Raw genomic sequence first — 16,093 nt, forward strand, 5'->3', positions numbered from 1 at the left:
CAGAATAAATGCATACCTTCCCTACATCTTATTAAAAAGGACCTTTTCTGCTAGAGAACCCTCTTGCCCCCCAAATCATTTACTGTCAGAAGCTGGAACCTCAACAGCTTTATAGCTGGGGAAAAGGCTACATTAGCTTTTTGTTTCAGAGGAATTCTAACAGAAATCACCCTGTTTTAGTCTAGCACAAACACACTGGAATTAATTGTTATTTCCTCCTAGTGTTCCGCTACCTTTCTTCATTTTTAAGGCCCTGAGGAAGAAATATCATTTTATTTTACCTATCCTGACACATATGCTAATTCTAAGGACAGAGACACTCCACAGGCCAGTAATTCTGCCTTTTTTAATATTTATTTTTTAAAGATATCTCCCTTTTTTTCATCTCATTCCTAAACTTAAAAAGCAAGAGATATAGTTTATGAACGTGGCAGAGTAGAGTTGTGCAGATTTTCTTCTCATACTAACTTTTCAGAGTTTTAGGAGAAAACAAAGCAGTGTCTAGAGGCCGAATATCATCCAATGTATTACAGAAGGAACGGGCCTCAGTAATCCAAAAAGACATTTTTAAAACACATTGCTTCTGTCATCACTCTGTGTCCCAAACCAAAAAGAATAATGATTTCGAATGCCTGAGGGCAGTTTCTATATTAAAGCTTTAGTTCAGATTAGAAATGTGATTTTGAAGCAAATTCACTGATCATCCCCACTTTGCTGCTCCTTGGTTGGTATGACAGAGCTGCCTTGGAGCATATTACTTCAATTCCTTTTGGGCAAGATTAAACCAGATGTGCTCGAACTGCTGCTCCTTGGCACTCTGTCCAAAGGAGCAGACATTAGCAAGTGGGAAATAAAACTCTCCAAAAAGCAGGGAAAGGTCAGCACTGGGTCCTCAACATCAACACAGAGGTGTTTTATACTCTGCTCCCTTCATACCACCCCACTGATTAATGCAGACATAGCCTAAACCATGCAATGAAACCCCCAGCTTTGCCTACAGGGCCCAAACCTTTCAGATAAAAGCCCATGGTTCTGCTGCACCAAACCTATAATGATGCTCTAGGCATTTCTGTCAAAACCAACTCAGGACAGACACTCAAGAACAAGATCATTTTCCTTATGAAACACAGTCATTAGATGTGACACGGAAATGAGAAGCACAATGAACAACTCCTTCACTGTCAGCAGCACACAGAAAGGCTGGGGGCAATGCTCTCTGCAAGAAGCTGAAACACCATGAGAGTGTTTTCTCCCTTTGTCAGGGCATTTTCTCCGCAGTTTGTGCATCAAGGCAGTAACAGGCTGCTTCTCATATGCAGATTGTGTGAGACAGATGTCAAAATGGAGGGAGGGGAAAGAAATGTCACCTCAAACAGGGGGAATGTCAATTCAATCCATCTTTTTATTGTGTATCTCTGCCAAAGGGTGAGGCATGGGGAGTGAATAAAAAAACCCCAGCACACTTCAAAACAAACCCTGCTGTCTCTGTTGTAGCTGTAGAGTCAGGCCATGAACTTGGCATCAATCAGTCCTTCTCTCAGCCTTTTGCACTGCTCCTCTCAAACAGAGAGCTCTGTGTTCACAAACAAAAGCTGGATATGGCATTTATTAGTGAAAGGCATTTTGTCAAAGCAGCACACAGTCAAAGAGATGAGGAGGGTCCCTTGCTTCACTGACATCAACAGGCTTTGGGAGGTCAGCACAGCAAAACACAGCTGCTAAATACGTAGGGCTGGGTGCCCACAGAGCAACAAACACTCCTACTGAGCCACTGCACAACAACAGGAGAATCCCTGCACAGGCAACATCCTGCCAGCTACATTCATCAACCTCTAACAGCTATAAATAGATTCATTCTCTGTAAATTTGCATTACATTTTTACTGCTGCATCAAAAATCTGGACAACTTCATTGTTAAAGAGCTGTTAGCAACCTTTTCCAATGTTTGAGTAACTTTTCTGATACTTTTTAGAAAACACCAATGCAGTGGAAATATCCTTCCTGTTTTTATAAAGGAAAACCTTTTCCAACATAAACCGCCCTTCTATTGAACTTTAATACACCTCCAACAAAAAAATAAAGAAAATGGAACAACAAGAGCTCTTCCCCTCATCTGAATCCAAGTGACCTAACCAGGAAGAAACAAAGCTGTCACATGTAAAAATCTTCAGAGAAAAGGCTTCCTCTGTAATTTGCTAGAAGCTGAAAACATAATGAAGTAGACTGTGAGTGGTCTCCCTCCTCCTGACTTTTTTCAAAGAAGTTTTCCTTGGAAAACCATGAGAAAAACTTTTACTTCAGCAAATTATGTGATGTATTTTTACACTGGGTTTTTTAGCTCTGAACTCACACAGGCACTGACACGGAGAACTACATTCTGCAACTGCCTACGTGCCTTTAGAATCCACACACAGTAACCACTCTGTGTGCTCAGGATTCAGTGGCTAATTCTGTAATTACCCCAGGCAACAGGAACAAAATCAGAAGTGCAGCACAAACCTATTTTCCCTCTCATAAAGTTCACCTGACTTCCCAGTTGAGTAACTACTGTACAAAAGTGCAGGCAGATGTTTTTTTGGGAAGAACCAACTTGTACTGAATGATCTGTACCAGCACATTGCTCTTTGAAGAGTAAAACACTTCTTGAATTCACAACAATAATGTGTAAGGCAAGAAACAGCCCCTACAGATACAGGGATACACAGATATAAATGGCTACACACAGATATAAATGGCTGAAGTACTACAGAGATATGATAAGGCTTATTTGGAAGTGCCATAATCAATCTGATACATCCTACTTCCCCCACAAACAGTGCTGTAAGCAAAGAATTCTATATATATTTGACTCAGACTGCCCTCTAAACCAGCTTTCACCTCTATGACCAGCTTCTGTTGCTTTTTTCTCAATATGAAGATGCTGGGAACCTCATCAACCTCCCAGAGCAGGATTCCAGCCTAGCATTCACCCTCTTTTCTTTATTTTTAAGGAAGAGAACAGGAATAATTGCAAACTCTTGTAATTTAAACCCAAGTGATCTCTCCACCAAGGAGACACAACACTATGCCCTTAATGGCTTTTATTCTTTTGTTAGATTCAAAAGTGAGCTTGGTTTGGGCACTAAGCTGCCAATGTCCAAAAGGAGAAGAGTGGCAGTTACTTGCAAATACTCTGCCATTGAATTTTAACCACTGCAAGTACTAGAAGTAGAGAGTTTCAGAAGCTGTTATGCACTTTCATGCAGTGATTGCCATTTTTCTAGATGAGAATAAACAGGCAGGATGTTTCCAGAGCACGGAAATTGCAGTGCAGGACTATCAGAAGAGACAGTGGCTGCATAAGGAGAAAATAAACCTATTTCTGAGCTTTTCTGCTTACAAGTCACCTCATGCAGGACTGTAGCAGGAACAAAGACGACATTCTCCACCACCCCTTCCCTAGTGACATGAGGATATTATCTGCATCTTCTCCCCCTCCCACCCTCATTTCTGAAGCTTCCTGTAAATAAGATGCTGTATCTTTGCTTGTTACATTCAGTTAAGCACTTCCACACACGGCAACTTCTCCTTTGCCACTGAATGCAGCAGTCTTATCAGCAAGAGCCAGCTTTGGCTTTGTAAGGAAAATAATCAGGTTATATTCACTTAGTTCAAATGTACCCACTTTAATTTGAAGAGCATTGACTTGATAAATGTGTGGGTGTAAAAGTGTTTCACAAACACAACTGTGTTCATGGATCTGTGTATTGTGGGTTTTTATTATGCATTTACTTTAACTGAAGAGAAGTGCTCCAGATAGTGAAGTGCTTTTTTTTAAAAAAAAAAATTCATCTATCAAACCCCAAATGAAACCAAATTGGCATTGGTACAGGAAAAATTTGTCAAAGTAATGTTCACTTAGGCAATATTTCCTCTGTAAATAATGAATTGACACCTTGATCGCTCTAATTTTTGCAACCAAGTGCTCAGAGAAGTGCTCCCATCACAGAGACCATTGTAGCAGGTGTTGATCTTGCACCTTCCAGCCTCCCACCAGCCAGCACAGGGACAAGGGGACTCAGCCTGGGGAAGCCTGAGCTGATCAGGGCTGCACTGCTCTTCTGGCTTCTTCCCCCCGCCCCCATCTTTTTGGAATGGAGCAGGAACTTTTTCAAAAATCAAATGAACCTGAAATGTACTTACAGTCCTTCCTGAACACAGCTTCAAATAGAAATGCCAGCTTCCAGGCTCTGAGAGAATGACAAGGTACTATAAACAAAACCCACTTCGTACAAAAAACAGAGCAACAAATTTCAGGAGTGAGAGCAGATGTTACTCTGACCCTCCAGGTCTAGATCACAAATGGATTAAACCAATTTTGTAATTTGGTTTTTTTTCAAACAGAAGGAAAGTATGCTTCTTCTCACTGAAGTGGCAGTTGCAACATCTCTTAAAAAAACAGCCCCAGGATTTCATTTCTCCATGCAGATCACAACTTCCTTGACTTTCATTTCCCAAGTATCCCCATTCATATCTGTACTTTTTTCCCCTCACAATACAGAAAAACATCTTTTTGCTGAACCAAATCTGTATCAAATATCAGCAAAGAGCACCAAACGCTGACATTGGGAAGCAAAGCAAATAGCAAACACCAACTTGCATTCTATTTTCATAGAGCCCTGACATTTCCAAAAAGGAAAGTTTGAATTTCAGGAAGCTAGAAAAAAAGAGCTGAGAAAGGCAGAAAAAAATACAATACTAGAAGTTTTTCAGCACATTTGCAGTACTACATCATGTGCTGTGTATCTTCAATTATTTCCCAAGAACCTGTTAGCAAGTCTAAAATTTTATTTAGGCATACTTTAACTCAATTTATAGATCCTCTTATCCAAGACTTAATTAAATCAGATCACAGTTAGGAGTTCATGCCTGTCAGTATTTATCATCTTACTTAGAAGGGAGATAAAATCCAAATAACGTAGCTTTAACAAACTGATGGTCAGACTGAAATGAACCCAAGGAAGCTGCTCATTAAACAAGACTTCATATACAGCAACACAGACAGCTGACTTTTTTTTTTTTTTTCATTTTTTTCTTTTCATTTTACTCCTGCAATTAACAGAGCAGGGAAAAAGTATTTCTGATTACACACACAACACCACAGGTCTTTTCCTTTCAACAATTCATCTGCAATTTCTATTTGATTCTGCTAGTATCACTGCAGAAAGTTAATTACTTAGCAACACACATCTGACATCACTTATGTCAGAGGTTTATTCAGTGTTACACCTTTGTTTTGCCACTGGAAAAAAAAAAATTGCCTGAAAAATGCGAACATTTTAAGGCAACATCAGCCAAATTTTCCATGATCTTGTTGCAGCAATCATCTTACCAGGTTTCATGATACCAGTAGCTTTCTTTGGCACAAAAGAAATCATCAGGCCCTGCCCTGGGTTGAGGTGTATTCTATTACCATCCTCATGAGCTGTGGAAATCAGGTGGGGCAGTGTTTCCTTGCCTCCTCCCCCCAGACTATCTTGCTGTTCATGGCCCATCATTGTCCTGCCCATGACTCAGAGATAACTCCCTCCAGACTATCTTCTGTTAACGAGCCTAATCAACACCTGGCCTCATGACTCATTACCCCATTGTGAGATGCTCCACCCAGAGGGAGGAACCAAGCATCCCATCGTGGATATAATCTGGGACTCTGAGCACCAGAGACACTGGCTCCACTGGATTTCCAGAGGACAGGAGCTACACAGCCACCACTGGACTTTCTGAGGAAGAGCAGACCCCTTCTACTACAGGATCACCACTTCAGAGGACTGCAGCCACCATTCCACCAGACTGCTACCACTACCCTGCCTAATAGGGACTCAGGTTGTATCTTGGCTGTCAGTGTTTTCTTTTACTTTTTTTTCCTTTTCTTTAATTTCCATTAAATTGTTATTCTGACTTGGTGCCTCTCACTGGTTTGTTTTCAAACTAGTACAGGCCCATGGCTGGGCACTCCTCATTGTTCTGCTATTTCCAAGGTGATGGGATCTGCTCTTAGTGGCTTTTCCAGATGGCAAGAATAAGACCTCATCAGAGCTGATGATCTCCCATCACTGTAGAGTGCCAGGCTCCCTGACCTTGTAGACACCCTGTTCACCCACTCCTTGCCCAGGATGTCACCTCTCAGTGAGCCTGAAGCAACAGCAAAGCTCCTTTCCCTCAGCTGAAGGCAGCAGGGCATTGCTACCCGAGCAAAGAAAAAAAGAGCAATAAACTCCACTCCAATTGCTCTAATGCTTTGCTAGCTGCCCTTCTGAGGGGCAAAGCAGGCCAGCAGCAAGGTCCCTGTGCTCACACAGACACTCTCAGAGGTGGCAGGTTTCAGACAAACATTGTGGTTCACCACAGGAGTCACACTTCCCGTTAAGTGCTCCTGTGGGTATCACTTGAAGCACATTATATTTGCATTAACCCATTAACCTTAGAGAGAAACTGCTGTCATCATTCTGCAGTTCACCAACTACAGCAGTACTTGAGTACATCGTGGCAATAACCCCAGAGGTATCACAGTTTTTTGACCACACCACGTTCTTAATGACACCTGTCAATATTTTGGTAAGGAAGTTAAAAAGCAACAGCATAAACAACAGAACAATAAAACATTCATTATGCCATAATTACAAGTCATAAGGGAAAACAAATATTGGTTCCCCCAGATCTCAAGCAAACCACTACTTCATACAAAGTCAGATTTCTGAAAAAAAAAAAAAGTTGAACTGTGCCACATTTTCTCATGCCTCAGAGGAATTTGTATTGAAGTTCACTAATATTTGGCATTTTATCCCTATTTGCTGTGGATTTTCATAGTATCTGAAAGCACTGTGGCTCTCCAGGCTTCCATTATAAGAAAAGACAACAGCTTTACTTACGCATTAGGTTGTAAATGTGCTTTTCTGCAACATGTTCCGTAAACAGCTTTATAAGGTCATCTTTTAAGTCTCTGTTAAGCTTGGTTTCTATGTAAAATTTATTCTGGAAAATAAGACAGAAGTTTTCAAGTTTGTTTCTCATAATAGCAAATAAAGTAAACTCTTTTTTCTTCCTGAATAAAAACAGTTCAGAATATTAAAGCTGTAGAATATTCCACCTGTAAAGTGTTTCCTTGGTGACTGCATTTAAACTAAACAGAACATTCCTGTACAACAAAAAACATTGGTGAGAAACCTACTTAGATACAGCCATACCTATTTATTTTGTTTTCTGTATCTACAGCTAAATCTCCATATTGATCCAGACTGGAGAGCTTGTACACAAAACACTTCATTTTAGAACTTCCAGAAATTTTATAAATTCTCTTAATGCCAAAATACAGCTGGACATTATGTTTGTAATGAAAGAAAGTATTTTTTCCAATGACTAAAAGCAATTAAACCATTAAAATAGATAGGTTACAATAATAAATCCTCAGCACAACTATCCACTTCTGTGGTTCACTGAATCCCAGAGGACAGCTACTCAGAATGAATCAGCTGTGGAAATAAGTGATATATACAAATCTATACAAAAGTGAACTACATTGAAATTTTTAGGATTCCATTACTTTGATCCATTCAGCATTAACAATGAATTCATCTCTTTGAGGGAAATTCAAAGATAATTCTATTCAGGAGTTCCTTGAGGGCTCCAATACCTAATTTGGTATCAATGCTCCATTTCCAGCCTGCAATTAATAGAAAGATTTCTTGTCTGTGTTTTATTCATAGATGTGTTTTAAATGCTGAGGGAAAAAAATTGCTTCAAGATAAATCTCCTATCATTAAAAAGTTAGTTTGGAAGTGGAATAGCTGAATTAAGTCATTTGGACAAATGGTGTAAAAGAGTTAAACAGATAACCTACCAGAAAACCAACTCAAAAATAACCCACTTATCTGAGACATTTACTAGAAGAGGGATATCTTAAGGGAGAAAGGTTTTTCCACACTAAGTTTTTCTCCTGTTCTCTAAAGCATTTAACACAACTGGAGCAAACTCTCAGAACAGAGAGCAATCTTCATGTTTTTGTGTGAAACCCGTTCTCTTGGCCATTACCAAAACTACAAACACACCGTAACAACCTGTCCAGGCAGAAACCCCTTAAACTTTTGAGGCAAACATTCACCAGCAGTTAGTCACCTTTAATAAAGATTGAACCTGGTAGAACAAAGGCAGTCTGAGGGATGAATACATGCCCCTATTGTAGTTTAAGTTTGTTGCAGTGATAGACAACAGCCTTAAAAAGGTGGTTTTTTAAAATTTAGTAAACTTGCTGCTGGTGGGTCCCTCCCTGAAGGTATCCTGCCTGTAGAGGTTTTATCAAGGACTCAATTGTTTCCCCTCACCTGGGCCTGTGAACAGAGATTGAGGGAAAGGCTCTGCAGACAGAATAACCTAATTAGAAACAGACTAACTTATTTGTAATGGTTTTGATCAATGGTGAATTGCCATTGCAACAGAAACCCACAGCAACTAAAGATACACTTTGACAAAGTGTTAAACTACACACCACACTACAGCCTTTCACCAGACCATTTTCCTAAACCATTTTGCACAAGATGGCCAAATTATGGTGCCTCATTTTGCTCAGGGGATGGAAAGCTTAAACTTCTAATTCTAGTAATTTCACTAGAAAAGCAACCAAAAAAAACCCCACAACCCAGCAGTTGTACAAGACAGTACAAACACAGAACAAATGTAAAATACTCTGCACATTTGCTCACTTGGAAACACCTTTCCAAAAATACGTTCCACTTGTGTGAGCTTAAATAGACAAAGAAAAAGCATCTAACTTAAATGCTTCATTTCCAATCCACAGTGCTGAAAGGAGAGAGCAGAAGAGCTGTCATCCTCCCATCCTTGTTAGGGGTAAATCAGGAAGATTTTCTGTGTAACACGTCACTACCTAGGCTGTGCCAGTATTTCTAGAAAAATGTCTCAAGTCACATAAAGGTCTAACTGACAGCTAAAAGGTAAGCAGATGTGAGTAACTGAGAAAGTCAGGTATGATACAAACATTAATTCTACTAAACACCTTACAATAAAGCAATCTGGCAAATCTTAAAAGATAAAACTCAGTTAATACTAAGAGGAGATCAGTAAGTACTTGAAAGAAGAAAAAACAGTATATAGGAGTGCTTATCACCTCATACTTGCATATACCTGTGTATACAGACACACACAAAATGCCCTCTGGCTGATAAGCAACAAAGTGCAATACCAGTAGGGATAACAATATGTTGCAGGCAATGAAATAAATTTTAACTATCCCAAAACCACAGTGCTCACAAATGTTAGGCTCATATAATGTGATAAAATAACAGATTTTCAGCTATATCTCAAAGTAAAATGAAAAACTGAAATTCTGTAAGAAAAACATACCATCTAAATTCTATTTTTTTATTCAAGTGGAAATATTTTTTCATTCATGTGTGTAGCATACTGTGATATGTACAACCTGTAAGCACCCAGAATAATCTCACTTAAGTTTATAAACCAGTTTTCTGCTAGGAATAAAGCACTGTGTATTACCCTAACTTCCAGTTTAATTTTACCTTCAGCTACATCCCTGAACTTCTGAAGGAGCGTAAAGCCACAGAATCTCAGAGGGTCTTTTGGCCTCCATGCTTTTCTGACAAACCTGCTGCAGCACTCTAAGACTGAAAAAATCCATCACCACATGAAAAGACAAAGTGCTCCCAGCAAAAGAAGGAAAAAGAAAAACTCCATCAGTTGCAAGGTCATCCCTCTCAACCATCCCTCCTGATAAGCTTGGAAACACCCCTTGGTCACCATACACACACAGGGTAAGAAATCACCTTTCCTGCTTTGGTACATCAGGAAAGAAAAGTGCTGCTGCTGCTATTAAGACACACAGGACTAAGCCTAAGACAAAATACTACGCCATATTCCAGTTCTACATAAAAGCTTTAGTTTTTCCTCAGCTTCATAGATTTTAAAAATATTTAAATGCACATTAAAAGTTCTCCTAAGCAGCAATATAATTATCCTTTCAGAACTAAGTCTTCAAGCAACTCAACAGCCTTGGAAACTCCTGATTGAAGCAATCACAGAGAAGGAAAGCCTCGTCACCTCTGACATAAAGGCAGAGTTTAACAACTTAGTCCACTTCAAAAATTTTTGAAAAGCATCTATTAAAGTAACTGCAAAGCTGTAATTTAGACTGTAATTAGGCTTTCACCTCTTGCAGTTGTTTTTCAATTGTATCTTGGACCAAACAGAGGAAACTGTTGTTGCTATATGAGAAAACTTGATTGGACACTACAATGTAAGATTGCAAGAGTACCTGCACATAAAAGTACTTCCAAATACATACAGAAAAAACTAAGAAACACAAACATTTTTCATCCTGACTTCTCTACAGATATTTCCCACATCATGCACAACACTGATTAATAAATTATTTCAGTGAAAAAGTTTGACAGCTGATTTGCCATTAGCCTTATAAACCAGCTATACAGCTGAGCCAAGCCAGCATTGCTTTTGGCAGCAAGAAGAACCAACAGGTAACAGAACCAAATAAAAGGGCAGATTAGAAAACACCAAGTTCCAGAAAGGCAAATTCCTCTTTTAATGCAACAAATCTGTATGGTAACACTATGCCAAAATACTGTAGCAAGTTACCAAAGTTCACTGAAACACAGGAGATCCTTCTAAAGGATACTGCTTCCCAAACTCTGTGAAACTACCAATCAGAAAAACTTTGAAGAGTTTGAGGCTTATTTAATCCCTTTTTTTTTTGTCACTTCTAAGTGATGCCAACACAAGGAAAGTTTCTGGGAGAAGGACAAATTTCAAGCTTAAGTTATTCATTACCACCAAAAAAAAGGCAACAAAAGTTTTGGTACTTTGACAAAATGGATGTAAATTATTGGTTTCTGAACCACTCCAAGTATGCCTGACAGTGCTATAAACATTATTTTTTCTTCATCTATCCAACACTCTAAATTGCTTTATCAAGTATCAAAAGACATTTCCAAGACACATTTCTTCCCATCTTTTCTGAATCTGTTCTATCTGAAAGTAAAAAACAATCATCTCCACAACCTGCCCAAACTAAGAAGCCAAAACTTAACAAGTCAATAAATTATCTCTGTTCAAAAAGATATAGGTAATGAACTATTTGAGATGGCTTTTTTCCCATCAAAATCAGAACCATTCTCCCCACTCCCAGGAAAGAAGTATTAGGGCAGAAACCAACTGCAAAACTCTGCATTTAAAAAGCACAGCTTCCCCTTCCTCTCCCCATACAACTTGATCAGCACTGTTAGGCAGGCACCAAAACTAGGTATGAAGCGTAAGTTTTACATGTCAAAAATCATTATTAGCTGCATTTTATTCTTTTCACTTTCAGTCAGCATCTTGTGTATGGACATAGTCATTTGAAAAGAATTTTCTAAAACTTACCATATATATGAAAAGAGGCACAATGCTCTGCAATGCTCCCATATACTGTCCAAGAGCTACGTTAAATCTTTCAATATAGAGATCTGGAGGGCTGGCCTGCAAGAAACCGTAAAAGTCAGGTTGTAATTTGAACAAGAGAAAGATCTGGAACAGCATGGGCTATGCTTTCACAGCAAACTCAAACAGCTACAAAGGATTTGATACAGTAGGTCCACACAAAGCAAGCCACACATCATTCCAGAGTTTCTGCTCTAACTCCCTCCAGCAAAACCAATCTCCCTTCAGTAACTAGGTTTTGCCTAGGACTATACACCAGTGCCCAGCACAAGGTCCATTCAGTAAGAAATACAGTGAGCCTGTAACAAACTGACATTTAGCATATGCAAATAAAAACACTTATTAAAGACCAGGGCTTTGTTTTGAAAGCACCAGCTGTCATGCCTAGAATCCATACCCAAATCTGCACAAGTGCTGCAGTGTGTGTTCCCACCCCCCTGAGCTTTTCCCACCCACAAGAGCAGGGTGGCATTAAGCTGCTGCTTTGCAGCTGAGCTGGCGAGTGGCACATCTTCCAGCTCCAGGGAACACTGTCCTCCACAGAAAACCCTTCTAAGCTACTGCTGGGTCACCTAAGGCAAGGCAAGTGTTCAGGGGGTTCAGCTGGAAGGACCACAAAGAAGCAACATTTTCAGAGAGAGTTCTGCATGCGGGTCCTGTGCTCCAGGTCAGGCCTGGGGAAATCCCCTGACCTGCTCCAGCACACGGCTTCCTCCTGGACCCCCAGCCTAAACTTGGCTACACAAAATCTGAATGTGCTATTTTCTGGGTACAGTACCCTATTTCTCAAAGAAGGGAATAAGGAAGCTTAAAAGATCTGTTCAGCAGCAAGTGAAGTTAAACTGAGAAGAGAACCAGAAAAATGGGAAGCACTAACCACTGTTTCTGTTACAATACCCATTTGGAGGTGTGCAGGGGAGCTGCACTGGAGCATTCAGAAGTGCACTTAGATGCCCACAGATGGAAGTGGAGCTACAGTAACATGTTCCTCCACTATCCACTTCTCCACCCCAATCCTTCCCCATACACTGCTCTGCCTCTGGCTCAAACCCTGCTTTTGTTTTTCCAGAGGGGCTGGGTGGCTGCCTGAGTTCCTACTGTTCACATAGAGATACACCTATACAAATGCAAGGGCAAGGTGTTGCTTGTCAATGAGAAGCAAAACTTCTCTTCCCCTGCACTGTTTTCCCCTCTGACAGCACCAAGCCAAAAGAAGATGGAGAATACAGCAGTAACTGGGACCCTGCAAGAAAACAAAGATTTTCCTAAAAGCCAAAGCATCTGTGGCATGAGAAAGACTCAGGGCTTAGCTGCACCTTGACCACCTTATCAGAATTTAAAGCTATCTCCACAAACATTTTCAGCCTTTGTACGGACACTCACCAGGGGCCCTAAGAGAACAGTTAAAATTTATGTTGATATTTTGCTCTATTAAGTGTTCTAAATTTATGAAAGGGGTTTTTTCCTTTAAAATAGCTTTTTTTGCCTCCCTTCTTAATATGCTTAATGAACATGTGGGTAATTTTCACAGCAAACACCAATACAGAGCAGACAGTTCAGAAAGGAAAGCAGAACTGGCAAAGGAAGAAAGACTGTTATTCCATATGCAGTTGCCAAAGGCTATACATGGTTATTCCTCATTTTGATCATAAGGTTTTAATCTTATTGCAAATGCAGTTTTCAGGGGTGGCCAAACAAATTTTAGTTCAAAATGCCAACAACGTATAAAAGTGGCTATGAGCTCCAAGGACTCCCTTTCATATATATATTACATATATAATTTCTTGCAAACAACATGCAATGAAATCTGCATTTCTAAGCAGTATGTATTCCTGCTTCACTCCTTTACAACCTCAACTTTAAATATGGTTATACCCTCTTATTGGTATACAGCTTCTAAGATCAAAGAAAAAGGAAAATTCTACTTGAAAGAACAAGTCTGACAAACGGAGGCCATAGCCTGACACAGGGCACCACTCTTCTCTCGCTGCTAGATTGCCATTTTCATTAAAAAAAACCCAAAATAACAATAAAGCCAACAAGAAAAAAAAACCACAGAAGCTGGGCAGTGCAGATTTAATCTCAGCAGTGCACACAGCCAGTCTGCCACACTTTTGACAGGGGACATAAGCACTGATACCCTTTTTCTCCACTGCAGATAAGAAGTCTGCTAGCTCCACTCCCAAAGCCCATGTCACAGGAAGGGAGGCTGTTTATGAGGGAACAACATCTGCACACCCAGCTGTCTCCTGAGAATGACCTCAGGAGTGTTTTAATGGAAGGATACCCAGGAGCTGCCAACCACCACCACACCTTGCAATCAGTGGAAAACAACTGCTCTGGATAAAACCAGAAAAAGCTAAAAGAGGTCCTGACAGCTTCAGAGGAAGCACCCACTAGTGTCAGGCAGAGATCAGGCCTTAGTTTTAACCTCTGCAATGCATAAATTATGGTGTTGTCTGCTTTATCAGCATGAAATGTCACTTTTCAGTTTTATTCTGGTAGTGTTTCATGTCAAGCCTCAACAGCCAAGACATTAACAGCGATGAACAAAAAAAAGCAAGCTTGACAATCAAACTCTGCTCAACTAAAGCTTGACTTGTAAATACCAAAATACCCAAGCCAAAGAGAAATCAATAATAGTATTTTCACAGCTCACCTATGAATTACTGTAATCTGTGTGGGGAAAACAGAACAATCTGTTTTCTGTTCATCACAGTGTTACTGTACGGCTGCTCCAAACTGAAATCAATTATTTGCTTGAGCACAGGATCTTTCTCCACATCTCTACATCCACATTTACAGGACAGCTACTGAAGCTGGATTAGTTTTATACAAACTACTTGAATTTTGTGAACTAAAAAGCAGCACATAGCAACAAATTCATGAGTAAACAGAAGCTGCTAATATTTTTATTTTAAGTGGCCATCATTAGAGCATAATTTCCATTTAAAATCTATACTTATTCACATATAGCTATTACAAGAAAAAAAAAACGAAAAAACTGCTTTGGCTGACACTTTTTACTTCTGGTCCTAGTCCAGAAAAAGAGAACACATACATTCAGCTGTTTAAATTACAAGGGGAGGGGCAGAATTAAGCATGACATTTACTTCTTACAACTCCCCAGCAACTATTAAGTCTTTAAATCCACTCCTATCTTACCTGAGGGATGTATTACAGAAGCTTATTCAAAGATACAAAATACACACTCCTAGCCTAAGGTTTTCCAGGAAAGATGAGGATCCCTCATTCCTTCACTCCTCATCCTGAATCCTATGAAACTGTCAATTCAGGGGTTTGGGGGTGTTTTTTTGTAAGTTTATTGGTTTTTTGGATTGTTTGAGGTTTTTTTAAAACACTCCATACAGACAGGCAGTAAAAATCCTCTCCTACATTTGCTCTTATCTACCACTCGTAAGGTTAAGAACAGTTTTCCAGCAACAACTGTATTGTGTGTCTGTCCACAGGAGCCTTCAATGTTTGGTTGGATTTCTCAAACTCTGATGCAGTTGCATTTGCTTAACATCTTCAGCTTGGTTGTGAGTCAACTGCTTCTTAGAATAAAATATTATGGTTGCTGTTTAAAATCTGATGCTAGAGACACAGTTTCATCTCCTTATACACCACAGAGGACATCTCAGCACCAACAGAAATGAGAAGTAACAAGAAAACACATTTCAGAAAGGATGACATACAAGAGATAGTCAAAACAAGCAACTGGAGATCCCGCATAGTGAATTACTTTTCCCTTATATGAAATCTAATATGTAGGCATTTCAATGCACTTGTGGGCAAGAAACTATATAAGTGAAAAAGATCTGGGTTTTTTCAGCTTGAAAACCAGTCTCAATATCACTCAAACTGAACATATGAAATCAGAAGGCAGCTGCTGGTTCAAGACAACTCGGAAATGGCTCACAAGAAAGAAACAGAGACAACAGTTCTGTGCTTGAGGAACACAAAGCTAATCTATTTATGAAGAGTCATCTGGCACAATCAGCAGTATGTTTAGTAGAGTTTACACTCCTATGGTGAATGGGCAGTTCCATTTTCCTGGGAATATGCTCACTGCCAAAATGCCAGCACATATGCTGCAGCATCTCTCCCACGCCTGCCAAGTGAAAAGGGAGAATGGCTATGACTACACAAATTAACCTGTTATTCATGTAAGTGGTCTGAATCTTCTAAACCACTCTTTGTTCTTTCTCAAGAAAATATAATTTGTTTACCTTGCCTTGCAATGTATGTGATGCCCAGGTCTACCTCACTAGACATGGGTATTATTAAAACTTTTCACAAAAAACAGACATCAAACCAAAGCACAACTGATTCAAAGGCAGTGTCTTCCTAGTCAAGCCTGAACTCAAACCTCTTCAAAGCTGTACAGCCTCATGACATTTTCTCGTGTAACTGCCTTACAGCAGGTTAGCAGGTGTGGGACATGTTCCATTCCCACTCTACACGCTTGTAAAACAAAAAGACACTGTATCTAAAGACCATCAAAATCATTTAGCAGTAAGAAATCTTCAGAAGCTTTTCTATCTATTAAATATATATTAATTTGTGCTGTATTTACTTATATCTTTCTGTAATT

The 16,093-nt window shown here is 39.6% G+C and overlaps 1 protein-coding gene across 2 annotated transcripts in view; it reads right to left on the bottom strand.

Annotated features, from left to right (window-relative positions):
* CACUL1 (CDK2 associated cullin domain 1) overlaps positions 1-16,093 on the bottom strand; it is a 43,281-nt gene that overhangs the window by 10,069 nt on the left and 17,119 nt on the right. Inside the window, exons 4-5 of one of the 2 annotated variants that reach the window (XM_069020131.1) lie at positions 11,440-11,535; positions 6,909-7,011 (exon numbers count right to left, since the gene is read on the bottom strand). In XM_069020131.1, coding sequence (XP_068876232.1) covers positions 6,909-7,011; positions 11,440-11,535 — 199 coding nt within the window. The remainder of the gene's footprint in view (positions 1-6,908; positions 7,012-11,439; positions 11,536-16,093) is intronic. The other variant, XM_069020132.1, reaches the window with a different exon arrangement.

Source organism: Aphelocoma coerulescens, chromosome 6, assembly GCF_041296385.1.
Source record: "Aphelocoma coerulescens isolate FSJ_1873_10779 chromosome 6, UR_Acoe_1.0, whole genome shotgun sequence".
Lineage (NCBI taxonomy): Eukaryota > Metazoa > Chordata > Aves > Passeriformes > Corvidae > Aphelocoma > Aphelocoma coerulescens.